This window comes from Ursus americanus, chromosome 4 (genome assembly GCF_024610735.1).
Source record: "Ursus americanus isolate L20-20 chromosome 4, mUrsAme1.1.p, whole genome shotgun sequence".
In the NCBI taxonomy this organism is placed as follows: Eukaryota; Metazoa; Chordata; class Mammalia; order Carnivora; family Ursidae; genus Ursus; species Ursus americanus.
The window spans coordinates 47240462-47263758 of NC_142130.1; the positions used below are offsets into that span (position 1 = coordinate 47240462).

Here is a 23297-nt window from a genome sequence, read left to right on the forward strand (position 1 = left end):
TAATTTTAAAAAGTTTAAGGGGCTTATATAAATGAATTTGCAAAAGTGGTTTGAATAAACTGAAGTAAGTTGGTGAGTAGGTGAGACATTCTATATGCCAGGGGTCTGAAAACTATAGCCAGCAGGCAGGAGCATATGTTTGTAAATAAAGTTTTACTGAAAAAAGGGCACATCCATTCATTTTCATATTGTCTGTATTTTCTGTGTCTACATTCATGCTACAACATCAGAATTGGGTAGTGGTAAGAGAGACTATATGGCCCCTTAAGCTTAAGATTCTTACTGCTTTGTCCTTTAAGAAAAAGTTTGCCAACCTCTGCTATTTTTCTGTTGTTGTTAAAGATTTTATTTATTTATTTGAGAGTGAGAGAGAGCGTGTGCACAAGTCGGGGGAGGGGCAGGGAGAAGCAGTCTCCCAGCTGAGATGGGAGCCCGATGTGAGAAGACATGGGGCTCGATCCCAGGACCCTGGGATCACGACCTGAGCCAAAGGCAGATGCTTACCCGACTGAACCACCCAGGTGCCCTCTCTGTTTCTTTTAACTGACTTAGCAAACTCATTTTTCAGAATTAATTAAGTAGTCATAAATTAAGAGATTAAGAACTGTGGAGAACAAGACCTAGAGACCACATAATCAAAATTCTCTTCATTTTATAGTAAATACTTTTTAACAAATGGACAAATAGGGAGCTTCTCAAGTTAAAACCTGGAAATGGTCTGTGAAGCTGCTTCATTTAGTCGTTGCTCCAGTTGTGGTAATCTGACATAAAGGAAAGCCCCTAAGTTTCAGAACGAAAGCTTCAGCTTCACTGAAAGTGGGAGTCTCATCCTCTGTCTCTGTATATGAGTTCTTCCTCCCATTTCTTTGTATCTTGGCTGCCCCTGTCTTACTGGTGTTACATAATTTTCTCTTTAGACACTATCTCAGGTGTTCCTTTATTTTATTTATGTCTGTGTATGCCTTTGTTTATATCATCTTAGTTTAATAAGGTAAATTTATATGTTGGATGAATGGGTGGGTGGGTAAATAAGTAGGTTTTTTGGTGTGCGTTTCTATCTGGTGAGGGCCAGCTGTGTGCCAGGCCCTCTTCTAGTCATTTTAGATACTGCAGTAAATTAGACTGGGGGCCTCTGTCATATGGTTTACATTCTAGTTGGGAGACAAATTTAAAAAATTAAGTTTCATAATGTGTATGTCAGTATGGGTGGAGGGGCCTCTCTGAGGAAGTGAATTTGAACTGAGACCTGATGATAAGAAGGAGCCAACTCTATGCAGATCTGGTGGGAAGAATCTTCTAGGAAAGAAAAAGCTCATTCAAAGACCCTGTGGCAGGAACAAGGCATGATAAATGGAAGGGGCAGAATGAGAGTCAGGTTGGTGAGAAGATAGTGAGAAACGGCAAGGATGAAAGACATAGGTAAAGGACAGGTGATGTTGCCCATGGTGAGAAGGATGTTCTTACCAATAGCAATAACATTGTACTTAATTTTTATAAATAATCCATACTCACAGACTAATTCTAGTGCCTCCAGACCAGAGGTGGAATTGTCATTATAAAGGATTGTAAGTAGAAAGGCATTTCTGTGGCAAATATTTAGGGTATTTCCCAAAATTTGGCTTCATCATAGACTCCAAGATTATTTCAAAAATATTTGAAGGCTTATATTCCTAAAAAGATCCATTCTAGAAGTCCCCTAATTCTATACTAACTGCCTTTTCATCTATTTTTTTTTTAATTTTTTATTATGTTTTGTCAGTCACCATACAATACATCCTTAGTTTTTGATGTAGTGTTCCATGATTCATTGTTTGTGTATAACACCCAGTGCTCCATGCAATACGTGCCCTCCTTAATACCCATCACCAGCCTATCCCAATCCCCCACCCCCTTCCCCTCTGAAGCCCTCAGTTTGTTTCCCAGGGTCCCTAGTCTCTCGTGGTTCATTCCCTCTTCTGTTTACCCCCTCTTCAGTCTTCCCTTCCTTTTCCTACTGATCCCCCTGCTATTTCTTATGTTCCATAAATGAGTGAAACCATATGATAATTGTCTTTCTGTGCTTGACTTATTTCACTTAGCATAATCTCCTCCAGTCCCGTCCATGTTGTTGCAAATGTTGGGTAATCATTCTTTCTGATGGCTGAGTAATATTCCATTATATATGGACCACATCTTCTTTATCCATTCGTCTGTTGAAGGGCATCTTGGCTCCTTCATCTATTTTTTTTTAAGATTTTATTTATTGAGAGAGTGCACACAAGTGGGGTGGGGGGAGGGGGCAGACAGAGAGGGAGAGAGACTCTCAAGCTAGCGCAGAGCGCATGGCAGGACTCAATCTCATGACCCTGAGATCATGATCTAGGCCAAAATCAAGAGTTGGACACTCAACCGACTGAGCCACCCAGGCTCCCCTTCCACTATTTTTTTGTAATTCTTTCATTCTTTTTTTTTTTTTTTTCTTTTTTAATTCCTATTCAGACTTGGAGAAAGCATAGCAGCAAACAATGCCTACAGACAACAGGAAACAGAACATATGCCCAGGAGAATGCCCTTGCAATCACTAAATCACAGTCTTCCAACTTCAGTAAAATGTTTAACTCCTCCACTTTTGAAAGCTAGAGTTCCTGGGTTGAACATTGAGGAATTAATAGAGAAACTTCAGGCTGGAATGGTGGTGAGTGGTAAATAGCCATTATAAATAGGATTCTGCCTTGTACATACCAACTAAATATCAGCCCTGATTATAACATTTATTTAAATAACTTTAGATGCAGATTTGATCAATGAAACCTTATCTTTTAATATGAAAACAACAATATTCTAGGAAGTTTGGAAAGAAAGAAAAAAAATTAGCCATAAAATTCCCACATTTTAACACAGCAATCATTTTTCCCCCAGTCTTCCCCAATTAGCCTACCCACATCCTCTCTACCCCCCTGTTTAAGAAATATATCCCATAAGCATATCAAGTCCTACCCAGATACTCTTCTGCAATAGCCAGGTTAATGAAATGTTGTGAACCTTCTAATACAACACTCATTTTTTTACTTTGTTACTAAGTTTTAATGATTTAGTTTCACACTAGGCATTTATTTTTTTGTTGTGTTGCGTGTTAAAATTTTCTGATTTTTGACTGTTGTATTAAAACTTAGGTAAAGGATCAGATTAACGATGTGAGAATATCTGACATAATGGATGTATATGAGATGAAACTGTCCACATTAGCAGTGAGTACAAGCTTATTTTAACTATTCGTAACCATTAAGCTTAAATAGATGTTTCTCTGGTAAGTGATAAAGATTAACGGTATGTTTTCTTACAGTCCAAAGAAAGCAGGCTACAAGATCTTTTGGAAGCAAAAGCTCTAGCCCTTGCACAGGCTGATAGACTGATTGCTCAATATCGCTGTCAAAGAACTCAAGCTGAGACAGAGGTGTGTACGATATAAAGACTTATCTGATCAGTAGAAAAATAAATGAAGTAGAACATGTACAAAATTTTAGTTATATTTTTGTTACTGTTTGAACTAAACTGTTCTCAGCATTTGACACAACTACTCTCTTCCATCTTGAAACCCTTCCCCCTTTAATTTTGGTCACCCCATTATCTTCTGATTTTTTTTCTACACTAATGGATATTCTTTTCCTATATCCTTTAGCGACTTCTCTTTCTCCACTCAACCCTTAAATGTTGGGTTTTCCCAGCATTATGGTCTAAGCCCTTTGGCCTTCTTTAGGTGGTCCAGGGTTTCAGTCATTACCAGAATGTTAATGCCACCAATTTTATGTGCCGAGCCCAGATCCTTTACGCTAAGCACTAATGCTTCCTGTATACCTCTGTTTAAATATATAGCAGATACTTCCCATTCAGTATGACCAATGCTGAACTCATCATCCTTTTTAAAAATTTACTCTTTTTTTGTATATTCCCTCTTGTTCTGAAGAGTTTTCCAGACAAGAAACCTGGAAGTCACACAATTTACTTCCTATGATTAGCCATCCACCAAACCCAGTTGATTCTACCTTCTAAATATTACTTTTTTCGGCCTTGTCTCTTCTTGCCACTATTTGCTATGGGTCAAATCCTTGTCATTTTTTATATGAATCATAGCAGAGCCTCTAGTTAGTCTTTTTACCTTCAGTCTGGAGCCCTCCTCTTAACCACCATCTGTGTGCATCCCAAGTCATCTTTTTGTATTTGGTTCCGCCCTCCCTTGTTCCCCTACATTGATTCCTGAGGATGTAATCTGATTTTATTGCTCCTGTGCTAAATATCCTGCAGTGGCTTACCATTTTACTCAGCAGATGATTTTAAATTCCTTAGTTTGGCACACAGGATTCTAAAACTACTATCATTCCTCATCTCCTTGCATTTCTGTGCATTCTCTGCAATCAACTGTATCAGATTACTTTGCAGTTTCTTACGCAGTTCTATTGCTTTGCAGTTACTTGACATACTCTTAGGTTTCCCTGTGCTTGTACTTGCTCTTCCATGTCTGGAACACCTTTTTCTCTTTCTCTGCCTAACTCCTAATAATCCTTCAGATTTTAGTTTAAATACCTCCATTTCTTTTTTTTTTTTTTTTTAATGATTTTTTATTATGTTAGTCACCATACAGTACATCCCCGGTTTCCGATGTAAGGCTCGATGATTCATTAGTTGTGTATAACACCCAGTGCACCAAGCAATACATGCCCTCCTTACTACCCATCACCGGTCTATCCCATTCCCCCACTCCCCTCCCCTCTGAGGCCCTCAGTTTGTTTCTCATAGTCCATAGTCTCTCATGTTTCATTCCCCCTTCTGATTACCCCCCCTTTCTTTATCCCTTTCTTCCCCTACCGATCATCCTAGTTCTTATGTTCCATAGATGAGAGAAATCATATGATAGTTGTCTTTCTCTGCTTGACTTATTTCACTTAGCATTATCTCCTCCAGTGCCGTCCATGTTGTAGCAAATGTTGAGAACTTGTTCTTTCTGATAGCTGAGTAATATTCCATTGTATATATGGACCACAACTTCTTAATCCAGTCATCTGTTGAAGGGCATCTCGGCTCCTTCCACGATTTAGCTATTGTGGACATTGCTGCTATGAACATTGGGGTGCATATGGCCCTTCTCTTCACTACTTCTGTATCTTTGGGGTAAACACCCAGTAGTGCAATGGCTGGATCATAGGGTAGCTCAATTTTTAACTTTTTAAGGGACCTCCACACTGTTTTCCAGAGTGGCTGTACCAACTTGCATTCCCACCAACAATGTAGGAGGGATCCCCTTTCTCCACATCCTCTCCAACAATTGTTGTTTCTTGCCTTGTCTATTTTTGCCATTCTAACTGGCGTAAGGTGGTATCTCAGTGTGGTTTTGATTTGAATTTCCTTGATGGCTAATGATTTTGAACATTTTTTCATGTGTCTGTTAGCCATTTGCATGTCTTCATTGGAAAAGTGTCTGTTCATATCTTCTGCCCATTTTTTGATTTGTTTATTTGTTTCTCGTGTATTGAGTTTGAGAAGTTCTTTGTAGATCTTGGATACCAGTCCTTTATCTGTAGTGTCATTTGCAAATATATTCTCCCATTCCGTGGGCTGCCTCTTAGTTTTTCTGACTGTTTCCTTGCCTGTGCAGAAACTTTTAATCTTGATGAAGTCCCATAAATTCATTTTATCTTTTGTTTCTCTTGCCTTTGGGGATGTATCATGAAAAAGGTTGCTTTGGCCGATGTCATAGAGGTTGCTGCCTATGTTCTCCTCTAGAATTTTGATGGATTCCTGTCTCACATCGAGGTCTTTCATCCATTTGGAGTTTATTTTTGTGTATGGTGTGAGATAGTGGCCAAGTTTCATTCTTTTGCATGTAGCTGTCCAATTTTCCCAGCACCATTTATTGAAGAGACTGTCTTTTTCCCACCGGATGTTTTTTCCTGCTTTATCAAATATTAGTTGCCCAAAGAGCCGAGGGTCCATTTCTGGGCTCTCTATTCTGTTCCATTGGTCTATGTGTCTGTTTTTGTGCCAGTACCATGCTGTCTTTGTGATCATAGGTTTGTAGTACAGCTTGAAATCCGGCATTGTGATGCCCCCAGCTTTGTTTTTCCTTTTCAACAGTTCCTTGGAGATTCGGGGCCTTTTCTGTTTCCATACAAATTTAAGGACTTTTTGTTCCAGTTCTTTGAAAAATGTCCTCGGTATTTTGATCGGGATAGCATTGAAAGTGTAGATTGCTCTGGGTAGCATGGACATTTTAACTATGTTAATTCTTCCGATCCATGAGCATGGAATATCTTTCCATCTTTTTATGTCTTCCTCAATGTCTTTCAAGAATGATTTATAGTTTCTAGAATATAGGTCCTTTACGTCTCTGGTTAAGTTAATTCCAAGGTAACGTATGGTTTTTGGTGCTATTGTAAATGGGATGGATTCCCTAATTTCTCTTTCTTCGGTCTCGTTATTCGTGTATAGAAATGCAACTGATTTCTGAGCATTGATTTTGTATCCCGCCACGTTACTGAATTGCTCTATAACTTCTAATAGTTTGGGAGTGGCTTCTTTTGGGTTTTCCATATAGAGTATCATGTCATCTGTGAAGAGAGACATTTTGACTTCTTCTTTGCCGATTTGAATACCTTTGATCCCTTTTTGTCGTCTGATTGCTGTTGCAAGGACTTCTAGTACTATGTTGAATAATAGTGGCGAGAGTGGGCATCCTTGTCAAGTTCCTGATCTTAAGGGAAAGGCTTCCAGCTTTTCCCCATTGCGAATAATATTTGCAGTAGGCTTTTCATAGATGGCTTTTATGAGATTGAGAAATGTACCTTCTATTCCTACACTCTGAAGGGTTTTAATCAGGAAAGGATGCTGTATTTTGTCAAATGCTTTTTCGGCATCGATTGAGAGGATCATATGGTTCCTGAGTCTTTTCTTGTTGATATGATGTATCACGCTGATTGATTTGCGAATATTGAACCACGCTTGCATCCCAGGTATGAATCCCACTTGATCGTGATGGATAATCCTTTTAATGTACTGTTGGATTCTATTAGCAAGTATCTTGTTGAGGATTTTGGCATCCGTATTCATTAGGGAAATCGGACTGTAATTCTCCTTTTTGAGGGGGTCTTTGCCTGGTTTGGGGATCAAGGTAATATTGGCCTCATAGAATGAGTTTGGTAGCTTTCCTTCTGTTTCTATTTTTTGAAATAGCTTTAGGAGAATAGGTATTATTTCTTCTTTGAACGTTTGGTAGAATTCCCCAGGAAAACCATCCGGGCCTGGAGTTTTGTTATTTGGAAGGTTGTTTATCACTGACTCAATTTCTTCATAATTAATTGGCCTGTTTAAGAAATCAATTTCTTCCTGTTTCAATCTTGGTAGTTTATAGGTTTCCAGGAAGGATTCCATCTCTTCCAGATTGCTTAGTTTATTGGCATATAGCTGTTGATAAAAATTTCTAATAATCCTTCCAATTTCAATGGTGTTCGTCGTGACCTCTTCTTTTTCATTCATAATTTTAATAATCTGGGTCCTTTCTCTTTTCTTTTGGATAAGTCTTGCCAGTGGTCTGTCAATTTTATTGATTCTCTCAAAGAACCAGCTTCTAGTCCTGTTGATCTGCTCTACTGTACTTCTGGTTTCTGCTTGATTGATTTCAGCTCTAATTTTGGTCAACTACTTCCTCGTGCGTGGATTAGGCCTGTCCCTCTGTTGCTGTTCCAGCTTCTTGAGGTGAGAATATAAAAACTGCATTTTAGATTTTTCTATTCTTTTGAGTGAGGCTTGGATGGCTATGTATTTCCCCCTTAGGACTGCCTTTGCAGTATCCCATAGGTTTTGGACTGTTGTATTTTCATTCTCATTGGTCTCCATAAATTGTTTAATTTGATTTTTGATTTCCTGGTTTATCGAGTCATTCTTGAGCAGGATGGTTCTTAGTCTCCAAGTGTTTGAGTTTCTTCCAAATTTTTCCTTGTGGTTGAGTTCCAATTTCAGAGCGTTGTGGTCTGAGAATATGCAGGGGATAATTTCAGTCTTTTGGTATCGGTTGAGACCTGTTTTGTGTCCCAGAACATGGTCTATTCTTGAGAATGTTCCATGGGCATTAGAATAGAATGAGTATTCTTTGGTTCTGGGGTGTAGTGTTCTATATATATCTATGAGGTCCAACTCGTCGAGTATGGCATTAAAAGCCTTTGATTCTTTGCTTAGTTTTTGCCAGGGTGTTCTGTCTATTTCTGATAGTGGAGTGTTGAGGTCCCCTACTATTAATGTATTTTTATTTATATGTCTCTTTATTCTGGTTAAGAGTTGGCTTGTGTATCTTGCTGCTCCCCTGTTGGGGGCATATATATTTATAATTGTCATATCCACTTGTTGAATACTTCCCTTAAGAATAATATAGTGCCCTTCTGCGTCTCTAACTATAGTCTGTAGTTTAAAATCCAATTTATCTGATATGAGAATTGCTACCCCAGCTTTCTTTTGAGGTCCATTTGCGTGAAAGATGGTACTCCATCCCCTTACTCTCAGTCTGAATGCATCTTTGGGTTCGAAATGAGTCTCTTGTAGACAGCAAATGGATGGGTCATTTCTTTTTATCCAATCTGCAACCCTGTGGCGTTTATGGGAGCATTTAAGCCATTAACATTAAGACTGAGTACTGAGAGATATGATTTTAATGATGCCATGTTGCCAGTAAAGTCTTTGTTTGTATTGGCTGTGACTTTCTGTTCTGTATCACTCTTGGGGCCTTTTTACTTTTATAGAACCCCCCGTAATATCTCCTGTAGGGCTGGTTTCGTGGTTACGAAATTGGTTAGTGACTGGCGATTCTGAAATGTCTTTATTTCTCCATCAATTCTGAATGACAGCCTTGCTGGATAAAGGATCCTTGGCTGCATGTTTTTCTCTGAAAGAGCTTTAAAAATGCTCCCCCAACCCTTTCTCTCATTCCAGGTCTGTGTAGACAGGTCTGACGTAATTCTGATGCCTTTGCCTTGGTACGTGAGAAATTTCTTTGCCCTGGCCACTTTCAATACTGTATCCTTGCATCTAATATTTGCGAAATGCACTATGACGTGACGTGGCGTAGGTTTGTCATGGTTGAGCTTGGGAGGGGTCCTCTCTGCCTCTTGGACACGAATGTTTGTTTCCCTCGCTAGATTAGGGAAGTTTTCAGCTACAATTTGTTCAAATATCTCTTCTAGACCTCTGTTTTTCTCCACCCCCTCGGGGATGCCGATGATTCTAACATTGGATCGTTTCATTGAGTCAGTAATCTCCCGTAACCTACATTCATGGGCTTGGATTTTTTTAAGAGCAGCTTCTATTTTGGTTTTTTCCTCTATTAACCCATCCTCCAATTCACTAACCCGTTCCTCTGCTTCTGTGACCCTGGCCGTCAGAGCCTCTAGTTTTGCCTGCATTTGGCTCATAGAATTTTTAATTTCTGTCAGATTCGCTCTCATTTCTGTCCTTAGGGATTCTATATTCTCAGTAACCTTTTCGTTAATAGTTTTTTCAATTCTACTCATCATTTTGACCATCGTTACTCTGAATTCCATTTCTGATACTTTGGTTACATCCATATCCATTATTTCTGTGGCAGAGGCCACAGACTCACTGTCTTTTCTTTGCTTGGGAGGGGGTCGCTTCTCCTTCTTGTCATTCTGATGAGGAGAGATTGCGGGGTTGTCCAGAGCCCAAATTATTGACTGGGTCCCAGGCCGTGCCCCTTGTTTTATAGGGATCTTAGGGATGTGGGCTTCTTCTTTAAAGATTTTATTTATTTATGTGGCAGCCAACCAGCGAGAGAGGGAACAGAAGCAGGGGAGTGGGAGAGGAAGAAGCAGGCTCCCAGCGGAGGAGCCCGATGAGGGACTCCTTTCCGGAACGCCGGGATCACACCCTAAGCCGAAGACAGGCGCTCAATGACTGCGCCACCCAGGCGCCCGGGTTGTGGGCTTCTTGATTTTTCAGCCTGCCTTCTGGGGGAGGCGCCTGCCGCGCTGATACTCAGGCAACCCTGTTTGGGTAGAGTCTCCATGTCCCCTGCAAGGGGGGATGGGGATGGGCACTCTCTGAGCCGGTTAAATACCTCCATTTCTTAGGAAGCTGTCTCTGGTCCTCTGCTTCCCACACATGTGAAAATTGTATTGCCCTGCCCCTCACCCTTGATGTCAGAGATGGTTTTGGTATCTCTAGGCCCCAGCAAGCACAGTCCTTGGCACATGGTAGGTGCTCAGAAAGTTTGGCATTGTGCTGTGTGCATATATGTACACAGTGTGTACATTAGGAGTGAGAGCTTACTGCAGTAATATGAAATTCCTAGCAGATAGAAATGGAATCTCAACAGTTTGATATCATTTATAATAAACTATAATAAAGTCATTTGGCTTTTGAGAGAGGCATTAAAATCAGTGACACGTAAAGTACCTTTAGAGTCTTCTCAGAGTACACATCTTTGAAAAAATACGGATAAATATAACCATATGTTTTCCTTTTCTTCTTTTGACATGGATTCCTTTGTCTTGCCTGATAGCATGTTGAATTTATCATAAATTCCAACAAAGAAAATTAGCGATATTAAACTCATTTTGTCCTCTCCTTTCCCATAGCACATTCTTATATTCTATGTCTGTTGGACATGTCTTGTATTTTATTGGAGAATTTAATGTTTTATCCATTTTACTGGAAAAGCTTCTTATAAAAATAACACTAAATAATGGGGTATTACTGCTTTATAGACTGTCATAAAAACAGAAGGGCTTAGGTTTTTATCTGGCATTTCAGAATAAGAGTATTTTTCAGGCTAAAGGGTGTTGGGGGGAGTTCACTTCTCATTCTAGTTTTCTGTTTCTTTAATGTTTCACAAATACTTTCATATTAATTTTGGTTGTATTCCCTGATAGTCCTAGCTTAATTTTAAGTGTTTGCTTAATCATCTGTGGTATAGTTAAGATCTTATTTTTAATTTCTACCTGAAATGGGAAAACTGATTTGTGTAAACTTTATGGTTTAGTGTTGATGGCTAGCGCCAAGGACCACACATACCCTTTTAATTAAATACTGGATGTAGAGCTACCTTCTTGTTGTTATAATTGTGTTCATTTCCATGAGTCTGGTCATACTGAGATTATTCTAGTCAGGATAATCTCCTAAGTAAAAAACTATAACAGTGTTAGATTTATTAGAGGTAGTTAAGTAATAAGTATATATGACTACTAAAACTTTATATAACCCCATAGATGCTAGCCTATTAGATACTTGGTAAACCTTTTAAATTATAGAAACTGAGCATATTATATACATGGTAGCAGAAAAGTCTCTGTTCTGTTTGGTTTTGTTTTAGGCACGGACACTTGCTGGTATGTTGAGAGAAGTTGAGAGAAAAAATGAAGAGCTTGGTGTGTTGCTGAAGGCACAGCAGGTTGAATCAGAAAGAGCCCAGAGTGATATCGAGCATCTCTTCCAACATAATAGGAAATTAGAGTCTGTGGCTGAAGAACATGAAATACTGACAAAATCCTACATGGACCTTGTTCAGAGGTAAATTAATAAAGTAAAATTTCTGTGTAAAGTTGGAATCTAGAATGAACACACAGCATTTCTTTTCTGTGGCCTTAAAATCCTTTTGTAAACTTTCACATATTCTGATAATTCCATAAGTTAAGTAGTTGACAAGAAACTTACATTACAGGGGCGTCTGGTAGCGCAGTCGTTAAGTGTCTGCCTTCGGCTCAGGGCGTGATCCCAGCATTCTGGGATCGAGCCCCACATCAGGCTCCTCCGCTAGGAGCCTGCTTCTTCCTCTCCCACTCCCCATGCTTGTGTTCCCTCTCTCGCTGGCTGTCTCTATGTCAAATAAATAAATAAAATCTTTAAAAAAAAAAAAAAAAAGAAACTTACATTATAGGTAAATGAAGTATTGTTTACTCAAACTCAGGATCAAAGTCAGAAACAGAATACAGGTCTCTCTGTTTCTTTCCGGTTGACTCTGCATATTTCAGGTATTCATACAGTCCTCAGTCGTCTGGGGTGTTAGCACCTCAAGAACAAGTTAAGTCTGCTTTGTTCACTGACAGACCCCTAAGGCCTGGAACAGTACTCGGTACACAGTTAGGCATTTCATAAATATGGAATGACCTTAGTTGTCATGATTCATGTTAAGTTGAGCTATATGAATTAGCCATTTCTGTACATCAAATGCATTGAATATGAACAATTTCATAGTATTCAGTCAAATAGCATAGAAATTCAGGTGTTAGTGTTTAAAACATCTCTAAGTTTGTAGTGAGTATTTCTCCTTAATGGCATTGAATATGGTTTACTTATATGTGTGACTGTAACAATCTGTGGAATAAATTCTTACAGGTGAATTGTTGGGTTAAAGGGTATGTGCTTTCAAATTTTTTATGGATTGACAAGTTTCCTTCCAAAAAGGCTGTACAAACTTACATGCCTACTAACAAAATATGAGATTGATCATGTTTTCCTTCTTTGTCAAATTTTTTTATCTTTTAGGTCAATTTTAAAACTTCTGAGGGGCGCCTGGGTGGCACAGCGGTTAAGCGTCTGCCTTCGGCTCAGGGCGTGATCCCAGCGTTATGGGATCGAGCCCCGCATCAGGCTCCTCCGCTATAAGCCTGCTTCTTCCTCTCCCACTCCCCCTGCTTGTGTTCCCTCTCTCGCTGGCTGTCTCTATCTCTGTCAAATAAATAAATAAAATCTTTAAAAAATAAATAAATAAATAAATAAACAAATAAATAAATAAATAAATAAATCTTCTGAGATATAAAGAAGACCCAGAACAATTATGTATTTTCTACCAAACAATACAAATTGAAGCATTCTGGTTAACTTGTTTTTTGTTTTAATTTATAATTAAAGATTGGTTAAGATTTGAAAAAAAATGTTCTATCTATGCTATTAATATAGAGTTTGAGAAAATTTTAACTGCAAGGTCCATGTGCTTATTTGCCCATCAGTAAAAATGAAGGCTGGAAAATGTATAGCATCTAGAAAATTTGTGATGTTAAAATTTCCTAAACAGGATATTTTCTCCCAACAACAACTTTCTTCAAGCTCTGTTTGAGCAGCCCTGATAGAGTGGACTATCAGCGTTAAGTCAGGATGTGAGAAAAAGTAAGCATTGGTCCCACAGAAATACGTGGTTTCCAGGAACCATGGGAATATCCCGCTGATGTTCCAGATAGTGAGTGAGGGGCCAAGAGGTAAAACTCCTGCCTTCTGGGGCCAGAAGGTAACAAATAATGAAGTAGGCTGGGGAAAGAAAGGTCATCTGTAATGGTAGGGACTGTCTAAAGGCATTCAAATTCAGAATTTTAAAAACCACGTGGGACAGATAAAACACTTGTAGGCAAATTTGGCCAGTGCTACCAGTTTGTACTTAGTGAAGTAAAAAAGGACATGTTATGCTTAAGATACTTGGGTGTCAAAGTATCACTTTAGAAAGTATTTCTGTGTTTACTTTGCTGGTAAACTAAGCAGGACTGTTAGATGCAGAGCTCTAAAGAGATAAGAGAAGTTTAGTATCCTCAGCTACTTCATTAATTCGACATTTTTAATTAAACATACATTATGCCCAAGAGGCTAATGATGGCAGATTTAAGTTTTATTTTTTAATAAACTTCATCCTTTTACAGAAGTTTTAGAAAATTTTCTGGATCTAACTATAAAAATATCATATATATAGCAAATTATGTAGAGCAATGTTATCTGTAAGGCTCTATATCCTTATATATGCAGTAAATGCCCTGTACTTTTTATAGTAAATGTAACCTCCTAAATCAGCCAAAATACATCTTTAATGTCTTTTAGAGTTTAATCTAACTTTCTTTATGTCCTGCTTGTTCATGACATTCTTCTTCTTCAGTGTATGAAGTTTGGTTTGAAGAAATAATAAAGAACACAGTTTCTTTTCTCTATCATATGTTTGCCTCCATAAAAATATCAACTCATCTTGTCTTTTCAGGAATGAAACCACTGAAAAGAAGAATAAAGATTTGCAGATGACATGTGATTCTCTGAATAAACAAATTGAGACAGTGAAAAAGTTGAATGAGTCTTTCAAACAACAAAATGAAAAGTAAAATCTCTAGTTCTTCTAATTATTTTGGATTTTTCAAAAACAGTGATTCCCTTTATACAGAGCATTGCTTTTTACAAATAAAATTAATAGAATTACCACTTATTTTAGATATAAAATATATATTTGACAAAATGTAAAAGTAATTACTGTTCTTATTAATTTTCTCTTAAAATTCTTGTTGAGGAGAGGAAGATTTCCTTGATGTTTTCTTCTCTATTTTTATAACTTCAGAACTATTGCCCAATTAATAGAGAAAGAAGAACAGAGAAAAGAAGTACAGAACCAACTAGTAGACAGAGAATGTAAGCTAGCAAGTAAGTAGCTTCTCATTTAATATATTGTCTGTATTTTAATATATATTGGTAGAAAAATCAAAGCATAATTTTATTTTCTAGTTCTCTCATTTTTTTAAATCTTAAGTCATGTTTTAAACAGCTTCCCTTTTCTTGCCATAACATTTTACAGAGCAGTTTAGTTAGATTGATTAAATTGAAAAAGCAGTATGTTTTTTTAAAATCTGGGAGTTAGAGGAAATGATGGTCTTTTCAAAAGAAAGAGTTTTAAAAGAACATAACAGCAGGTGGCAGCGCTAGGTAACTTTTAGTAAGCAGCTTCTTAATGGCAGTAGCTCTGAAGTGATCCATAAAAACCTTTTTGTTCTAACTCATTTGCCTTAGAACACAGACATCTGCCTATTTAATTTTTCATACTTTTCTATATCTCTCTAACCCTTAAGCTATGAGGATTGTCTTTCCTCTCATAACTATACATATAATATCAGGAACAGAGGAAGAGGGAAAGACATGGAGATTTGGCATTTTCTATGGAATACTGGCCTAGGGGAAGAGTTCCACGGTGTTTTTTTATTCATCAAATACTGTAGAAATTTTATTTCCAACAAGGTATTTCTTCATCTTCCCAGTTGTCGTTCTTTTGCTCTAATTACATAGTGGCGAATAAACCTTTTCAGGGTAACATCAGTATCCACCCTCTGAGCTTATAGCTGACTGTTTGTTTGTTTGAAGATTTGCAACAAAAAACAAAAGTACAAGAAGAAAAGATTAAAATCTTGCAAAAAGAAAGGGAAGATAAGGAAGAAACCATTGATATCCTTAGAAAGGAATTAAACAGAACAGAACAGATAAGAAAAGAATTGAGCATTAAGGTAAGAATCTGTTGAGTTCTCATTGGTAGTAGATGAGTAAGTCTGATTTTGTGGAAAAGGTGAACTTGGGTAAATTAAAGTTCTGATTCTTTAGTAATTTCATTTAGAAGATATGTAATATCTTTCTCACAATGTGAAAACCTGTATTTTTCCTAAAATCATGAAAAACTTACTAAATACATATTGTGTACCAGCACTTACTACTTTTAAGTGGGCAAAGAATACAGAAAGAGGGTCTCAGTTCTGAATGTCACCTACAGGTGGCTGTATTTGGCTGCCTCTCCAAGCTTTTAGGGATGGGAATAATAACAGTGGTTCATATTTGTCTAGAACTTTATAATTTGCAAAGCACTCTGAAACATTTTTCTTAATCCTCTTCTCTTTAACAAATATATTAATATATATTAAATATTTTCAACCTACAAATGAAACTGAGTCTTGAGTTACTTACTGAGGGTCTGTCACAAAGCTAAGTATTCAGTATTCTGAATCTAAGTCCACTGTTCATTCCACATTATGGTTGTTTGTGTGTGGTAGCTATGAATAGGACTTTCTAGCCCATCTGCTACCAGGAAGATGAGAACACGCCAGGATTAAATGACCGTTTGAACAACTACAGAGCACGAGTGACAGAAGAGGCATAAAATTTAATGCCACATTTACCGATTTCCTAGTTCTGCTTTCATGTGATCATCTTAATAGTGATTCTGAATTGTGATGTGTAGTGTTTTCTGCAAAATTTCAGCTGCTAATGTTGACTTAAAAAGACAAATTGAATATGTTTTTCCAATTTGTATTATATTGTTTAATAATTACTTATCTTAAGCTTACCATAAAATTTAATTAACTAAGATAGAATATGTATTTGTAATGTGTCTTTTGACATGGTGGTTTTACAAATGAAAAATAGGACGTCTTAAAATATCTGTGAAGGGAAGACATGCTAAGTTTGTTTTCCTCAATTCCTCTCCTCCCCCATTTCCTAGGCTTCCTCCCTAGAGGTTCAAAAGGCCCAATTAGAAGGTCGTTTGGAAGAGAAAGAGTCGCTGGTGAAACTTCAGCAAGAGGAGTTGAACAAACACTCTCATATGATAGCAATGATCCACAGTTTAAGTGGTGGAAAAATAAGTCCAGAAGCTGTGAATCTCAGTATATAGATGTTATGTATTTATCTTCCGGGGGAGGTGTGGTAGGGGAGGTAATTTGTGACTCCGGAACAACAGCAAATTATTATCAAATTATTAATTTAGTAAAGAACCTGATCTGATAAATATTTTTTATTTGGTCTTAAAAGTTTTACGTCCTGTTTCTGGCTTTTATTGCTTAAAGCTTTCTTTGGTTCTTATATTAGAATGTTCTTCTTGACCTCCATTATTGTTTTTCTGAGGTTTTTCCCTTTTCCTTAGTTGCTTTCCACTCTCTTCTGTTTTTTAATTTATTCTCATTTGTGATTAGATTTAAAAATCAATTTTTCTTGATATCACAATCCTAAAGATTAAGAAATTGAAAATACAGTTATTAGTATAAAAAAAGAAGGCGTGGCATTGCCCGCAAAGTTTTTCTCTACATAGCACAAAAGAAAATTCAATGAATTTAAAATAATTTTATTACTGCATTTAAAATGCAGTAAGATATATGGTATAAATTCTAAATTTGAAAAAAATGCAATGAATAGTTACAGAAATAATGTGAAAAAATTAGAAGATATCAGATGTGCTAAACGAATACATTGTCACATTTAAAAAAATGATAATTCGTAGAATTATTTGAGATAGCCTTAGTTTTTTTACTCTTTTTAAAATGTACCATGTTGGTCTGCCCATATCATTTCCAATCAATTATGAATTTCTTTTGACTTGCACAAAGAAAACTTGGATTCCACCCTTGCTACATATTCAGACATTTATTACTAATTCAAATGTGAATTGCATTTAATATGTTGTCTTTCATTTAAATAGTTTTTAATTTGGCCATTTAATTTTAAGGCATAGGTTAAATATCCTTATTCATGTATTTCTTTAATACAAGGGAATTTAAGTACTCTTCATTTGAATCAAATGTTGTAAATAGTGTTTAAGAAGAGTTCTTGTATCAATATTTTAGTTGGTTTTATTGCTACAGTTTCCAACCATTAATTTGCTTGGTGTTGCCTTCCCCATTTATATCTTCATGTGACATAAGTGAACTTAGATTTACTTCTATTTTTCAACCATAGTATATCTGAATTTACGTTTAGAAATTAGACATTTTCATAATTTGGTAATTATGTTAAGTATCAAACTGTCATAGTTTTACATTCTTGAATACATTCTGTATAGTTCTGCACATTTTTTAAAAAAGCATTGTACAGAGTAACATATTTTAGATTGCTACTTGTTCTATAAGGGTTACATTCTATTTCTCTTTTGAAATTGTAGTCATTTTCAATTTTATATGAAAAAATGTTTAAATGAATAGATATGACTGAAGAACAAAAGGCTCTATAAAATAAAACAAAAAATTCTGTAAAATGAATAAACCAAAACCTCTAGGGAAAATCAAACTACTTTTACAATTTAGACACTTTCAAGACACTGAGCCTAGACCACTGCTGCCCAATAGAACTTTTCGTAATGTTGGAAATGTTCTCTACACTGTCAAGTATCATAGGCTTTAGCCACATGTGATTTTTGAGCACTTAAAATACGGCTAGCGCAACTGAAGAATTTAGATTTTAACTGCCATCCTGCTGGACAGTGCAGATCTTGTCCATTTTTGCAGGTATGCATTTATTTAAGACACTCAATTTGCCTATTCTTGAAGATGTATATAGGCAGAGATTCCATGTATTTTTTAGCAACCTTTTTTTTTAATACAACAGTTTTAATGTGTCATTCCTGATCTCCCTAAAGAGAAAAAAAAATATGCTTTAGCTTTAAAGGTGAATACCTAATCATCATCCTCTTCATTTTTTCTGTGTATCCTAGTCTGTCTCTTACAGCATCTTTCATATTGTCCCCATTATTTTTCTTGACCTTAGTATGTTGAGTACTCTTTTTTTTTTTTTTCGCTTTTTAGGTCTGTGTACCTCAGATTAAAACAACAAAGTGTGTGTGCGTGTGTGTGCGTGTGTGTGTGTGTGCTTTTTTAAAAAACTTTAAGTTTGAGCCAGCATCATAGGGTTTTACAAATGATTTCTATGTGTCTATGTGTGTATGAACATTTCCTAATGGAGAAAGTAGAACTAAGTAAATGTATCATTATATTAGAATTGTTCAAATTCTCTGAAAATCTTGCTATGAAGAGTTTGTCCAAGTGTACATTAACACAGTTCCGTTTGCCATTTACATTTGCCGCTTTACTAGATATGGACTTCTATTAAAATTGGGTTGATTGAAGTTTATACTAAACTATTTAATGTCAGGGCAAAAACAAATTAAAACTTACTGCTGTGTTTTGGGAGGAAATTGTCAGATTAGTGTCCTTTTAGTTGTATTTATTTGTCATAAAGTCTAGTTATTTATGTTAAGGATATAATGAGACTCTGTCTTGAGTTAAGACTCTTAGTCAAATGAGAATGTTTGACTTTCAACTTCTACCCGAAGCTCATTCACATATGTTAAGATACTTCTAATCAAGTTATTTTCCCTAAAACTCATATAACATTTAATTTGATTCTTTTCCTCTTTTCAAATAGTTATGAATTGTATTTATGGCCTTGCTTCTGATGTACCTACTGATGAACCAAACACATGCTCTGTTTGTGACTTAATTACTTTATAGGAGTCAGCAAACATTTTCTGTAAAGGGCCAGAGAGTAAATATTTCAGGCTTTGTGAGTCATAGTGCCTCTCTTACAACTACTTAGTTCTGCAACAGTAGCAAGAAAGCAGCCATAGACAGCACATACATAAATAGGCATTGCTGTGTTCTAATAAAACTTTATTTACAAAAACAATCAAGGCTCTGCTCTTGGGTGTTATATCTTACTGATTAATTGGCCCTCTTATCATTAAGAAATGTATCTCTTTATCTCTGATAAACTTTGTCTTGAGGTCTGAGGTCTATTTTATTTGATACAAATATAGCTTCTCCAGCCTTTTTATGTTTTCTGTTGGCCTATTATATATTTTTCTATCCATTTACTTTTAACCTGTGCCTTTATATATAAAACCTATGATTGTAGACAGATACAGTTCGGTCTTGCTTTTTTTTTAATCTGTCTTGGCAATCAAGCCCTTAACTTTCACAGTCCACTTGGAGTTAATATTGTACTACTTAGTATAAAATGTAGAAACCCTGTAAGTGTGTTGGTCCTTTTATGTTCTCCCCATTCTTTATGCTATAGCTGACACATATATCTATATATATTATTAAACCCCAAAACAATGTTATAATTTTTGCTCTAAACAATTATATGGAAATACCCTGGCTCTCAACATCATAATATATTTACCTATTTACACACAACAATACACACAAGTAGTATCTTCATTATAACACTATTTTTCTTTTTTGAAATAATAAGTAACTTGTAGGGAGATGCTGCAAATACCTTGTTTCTTCCACCTTTCACCCACTAGTTTCAGCACTCATTGATAATTCTTGCTTGAATCAATTATTACTCTGGTGGCCACTTTTTTTTTTAACATTTAATGGAAGAAAATGGAACATTTTGCTAATATCATGATATGCTGGGAAGATTAATCAAAATTACATCTATTACATCATTGACAAAACTAAATATAGTATTTATAGTTTTACAGTTAATAGAGTATGTACTTTTTTGTGTGCATATTCTCACAAGGGAAGAATTTGAGATTTGCTTTCTGTAGTTTAAGAAAATAATAGATATGTTAAGCATATGGAATATTTTTTCAACCACAGGGCCCTTTGGATCTTATTTTCCTTCCAAAAGCCCCAGTCTGAGAACTGCTCACTTGCCTTGGCTCCCTCAGTGATCACCAGTAAATATCAAACACATATTACCCATAATGATAAGTAAGTCTTTTGGATTAAGCAACAAATTGTTTATTTTCAGCATTCACTGAGTTTACACTCAAGATAATTTTTTAAAAATGAGCAAATAAAATATGACCTATGCCTTTAAAAGGTAGATGGCTTATTTTTTTATAATATGGATAATGAATCTTATAATATGGATAATGAAATTGTATGCTTCTGTAATCCATGCACTGAGATGAAACAAAAATTTTAAAAAATCATGGGTTTCCTTGAATCTGCAAATCACTTTGAAATCCTAAAGTCTTACTCTGTTAAGCATTTTGTAGCTAATTGACTTTCTTCCTGTCATGCAAAGACTGAGGCTTATTTTGTTTATGCTTGTATTCATCTAAACATTTCAAAAATACCTTCAGAAAACTTAATTATCACCATGAATGAGAGGTACCATAATTATCAGAAACCAGCTTTTCTTCGCATTGAACTACAAATAGCCCATCATAAACATCATTAGATGTGAGAAGTAACTTTCCTCCCAACTAAATGCACATTTTTAGTTATTTTAATTTCCCAAGGACCTAGTGTTTATATGCTCTTGGTATCTCAAAAAAAGATGGATAATCCTAGGATATATAGCAAAGGGCTTTTTATGTAAGTTCTAGCCAGTGCTGCATAAGCAAGTGACATTTTCAAAGTCAATAGAGTAGGTTGGGTTACAGTTTCATTATGTTATTAAAAACTAATTTTCCACTAAGTAGCTGCGCATTTGGCAGGGATTTAGTAGTGAATATGATTCTCCCTCTCCATTACATTATCTACACTATTCCAAGAATTATATTTCATCTCACTAATCTCAAAGAGCCAAAAGATACAATGTATTAGAATAGCCTTATGCTTTTCTCAAACTTCAAATAAAAAGGCTTATGATTAGCCCTAGGAAAAGACAACACTCTTCATGTTCAATTAGGCAGGGTTTTCATTTACCCACAAATAAAGACTGATATTAACTACTACACACTAATTTGTATAAAACCCACAGTTAATCAGAGCATGTTAGAGCTGAAAGGATTCTTAAAGAACAGTAAACCCAGGCCCCTTGTGTTTCAAAAAGATTTAAACTTTTTATTACATCTTCAGAAAAGAACTCTGGTGATTCAAACATACTGATCAAACTACATGATTAAAAAATAAACATGGATTATAGGCCGTTTCACTTCTAGGAATTTATCTTAAGGATGTGCACTAAGATTTAGGATGTGCATTACCACATGTTATTGTAGCACAAAACTGGAAACAACCCATGTATACAGTGTAAAATTCGTTCATTAAAATAACAGAGCCTTTTTAAAAAATATTTTTAAATCTATGGGCACATGGGAAGAGATCCTCGGTGTGTTATGTGGAAAAAGCATGAAACCAAACTGTAAGCGGTGATTCACTTACTTGCATATCTCTAAGATATACAGGCGTGTGTAAATATGCAATACATAAATATAAATGGTAAACAGTGGTTGCCTTTGAGGAATGAAATTGCTTGATTTTGTTGTTTATTTACATTCTAAAGTTTGTAACTAAATGTTACTTTAAAATTTTAAAGCCATGTTTTAAATCATGAGTTTTGTAACTACATCGAAATTTAACTTCTAGCTTTACCTAAAGAAAGTTTCATCTGTAAAATGAAGATAATGCGTATTTTATAGATTTGTTATTAATTTTTTTATTTTTCTTAGAAATACAAAATAAGGGGGTGCCTGGGTGGTTCAGTCAGTTAAGCATCAACTCTTGGTTTCAGCTCAGGTCATGATCTCAGGATTGTGAGATCTGAGCCCTGAGTGAGCCTCCACGCTTAGCATGGAGTCAGCTTGGGATTCTCTCCCTCTCCCTGTGCCCCTCGCCCCACTCATGCACTCTAAATAAGTTAAATAAAATCTTAAATACAAAATAAAGCTGATGGCTTTCAGTAATTTCTTAGTGTTTATCTCCCTTTTGGGAGGGAAATAGGGTAGAAACCTCTATTTCTTTATCCTTGGTTTCTGATTTCTCATCAAACCTGTGACCAATTGTAGAAAATAAAATTAACAGTAAAGATTCTGTATTTTCAAGAGTTGTACAGGGTGGCAAGTTTAGTTCTAGGAGTTAAATAAATCTTCAAAATATTCTAGTGTGACTTATTGACCAAAGCTAGTCTAGGTTGCCCTCTTACCTAATTTTTTCTATGAAATAGCTATTCTAAGCGGTGTTAAGTAAACATTTTTCTCTTTGAAAGAGACATTTTTCATACTTTAACTCTGCCTTCTTTTGGGTGTCAGCTTTTCTAACTGATTAATATACCTACAAAATTCATTAGGAAATTGTACATTATTTTTGAATTTCCTGGAAGAGATTGAGGAAAGGGTACAGTTGAGAAAAGTTTGCCAAATTTTAATAACAAAACAGTAGGTCTAAGACTTGGATGCTGTTATATTCCTAGCTCTTTTGACAGATTTATGGACACTTTAAGAGCAAACAGGCTTTAAAAAGATACTTGGCTACTTAACCCACCACATATTTATAATAGCTTCATTCATTTCCCACTTAATATAAATTAGAGTTTTCCTATTACATGTTAATATTTCTATTTAGAAGCGTCATTTTTATATTAGCCCCTTAAAAAGTCCAAAAATATTAGAGCCGCATATCCCAAAGTAAAGATTTAAGCATGTGTTTACGGAAATAAAATTGAAGCCGTTAGCTATAAGGTCAAGGAATAAGAATATTGGAAATTTGTATAGAATTTAGAGGAGAGAGAACGTAGTTATAGATGCTTGAGCCTGGCTGTGTAAAAATACTTTCAGAAAATAAGCAAGGTCACCCTGAACCATTTAGTCAGAGTTGTATTTCATGCAAATACCTTTGAGATTAGACTAATTGAAGCTATGTCTTGAATTGCTGCTATCTTTGAACTACTAATCTAAATAAGAGACTTGAGTTGCTGATGTGGATTGATCCAAGTAGTAAAATGTCTCATTCAGTGATGATCACAGTATTAACCAAATTATATTTATGTCCCTTTTTCATCTGTCCCTTTCTGTGGGCAATAGTATC

General features: G+C 35.9%; 1 protein-coding gene across 1 annotated transcript in view; it reads left to right on the forward strand.

Moving 5' to 3' along the window:
- Positions 1-22041, forward strand: part of CIP2A (cellular inhibitor of PP2A) — a 45172-nt gene extending 23131 nt beyond the window's left edge. Inside the window, exons 14-21 of the mRNA XM_045785258.2 lie at positions 2479-2674; positions 3153-3227; positions 3323-3433; positions 11348-11544; positions 13991-14104; positions 14339-14421; positions 15133-15272; positions 16259-22041. Of these exons, the coding sequence (XP_045641214.1) occupies positions 2479-2674; positions 3153-3227; positions 3323-3433; positions 11348-11544; positions 13991-14104; positions 14339-14421; positions 15133-15272; positions 16259-16429 (1087 nt within the window). The 3' untranslated portion in view covers positions 16430-22041. The remainder of the gene's footprint in view (positions 1-2478; positions 2675-3152; positions 3228-3322; positions 3434-11347; positions 11545-13990; positions 14105-14338; positions 14422-15132; positions 15273-16258) is intronic.
- Positions 22042-23297: the final 1256 nt, after the last annotated feature.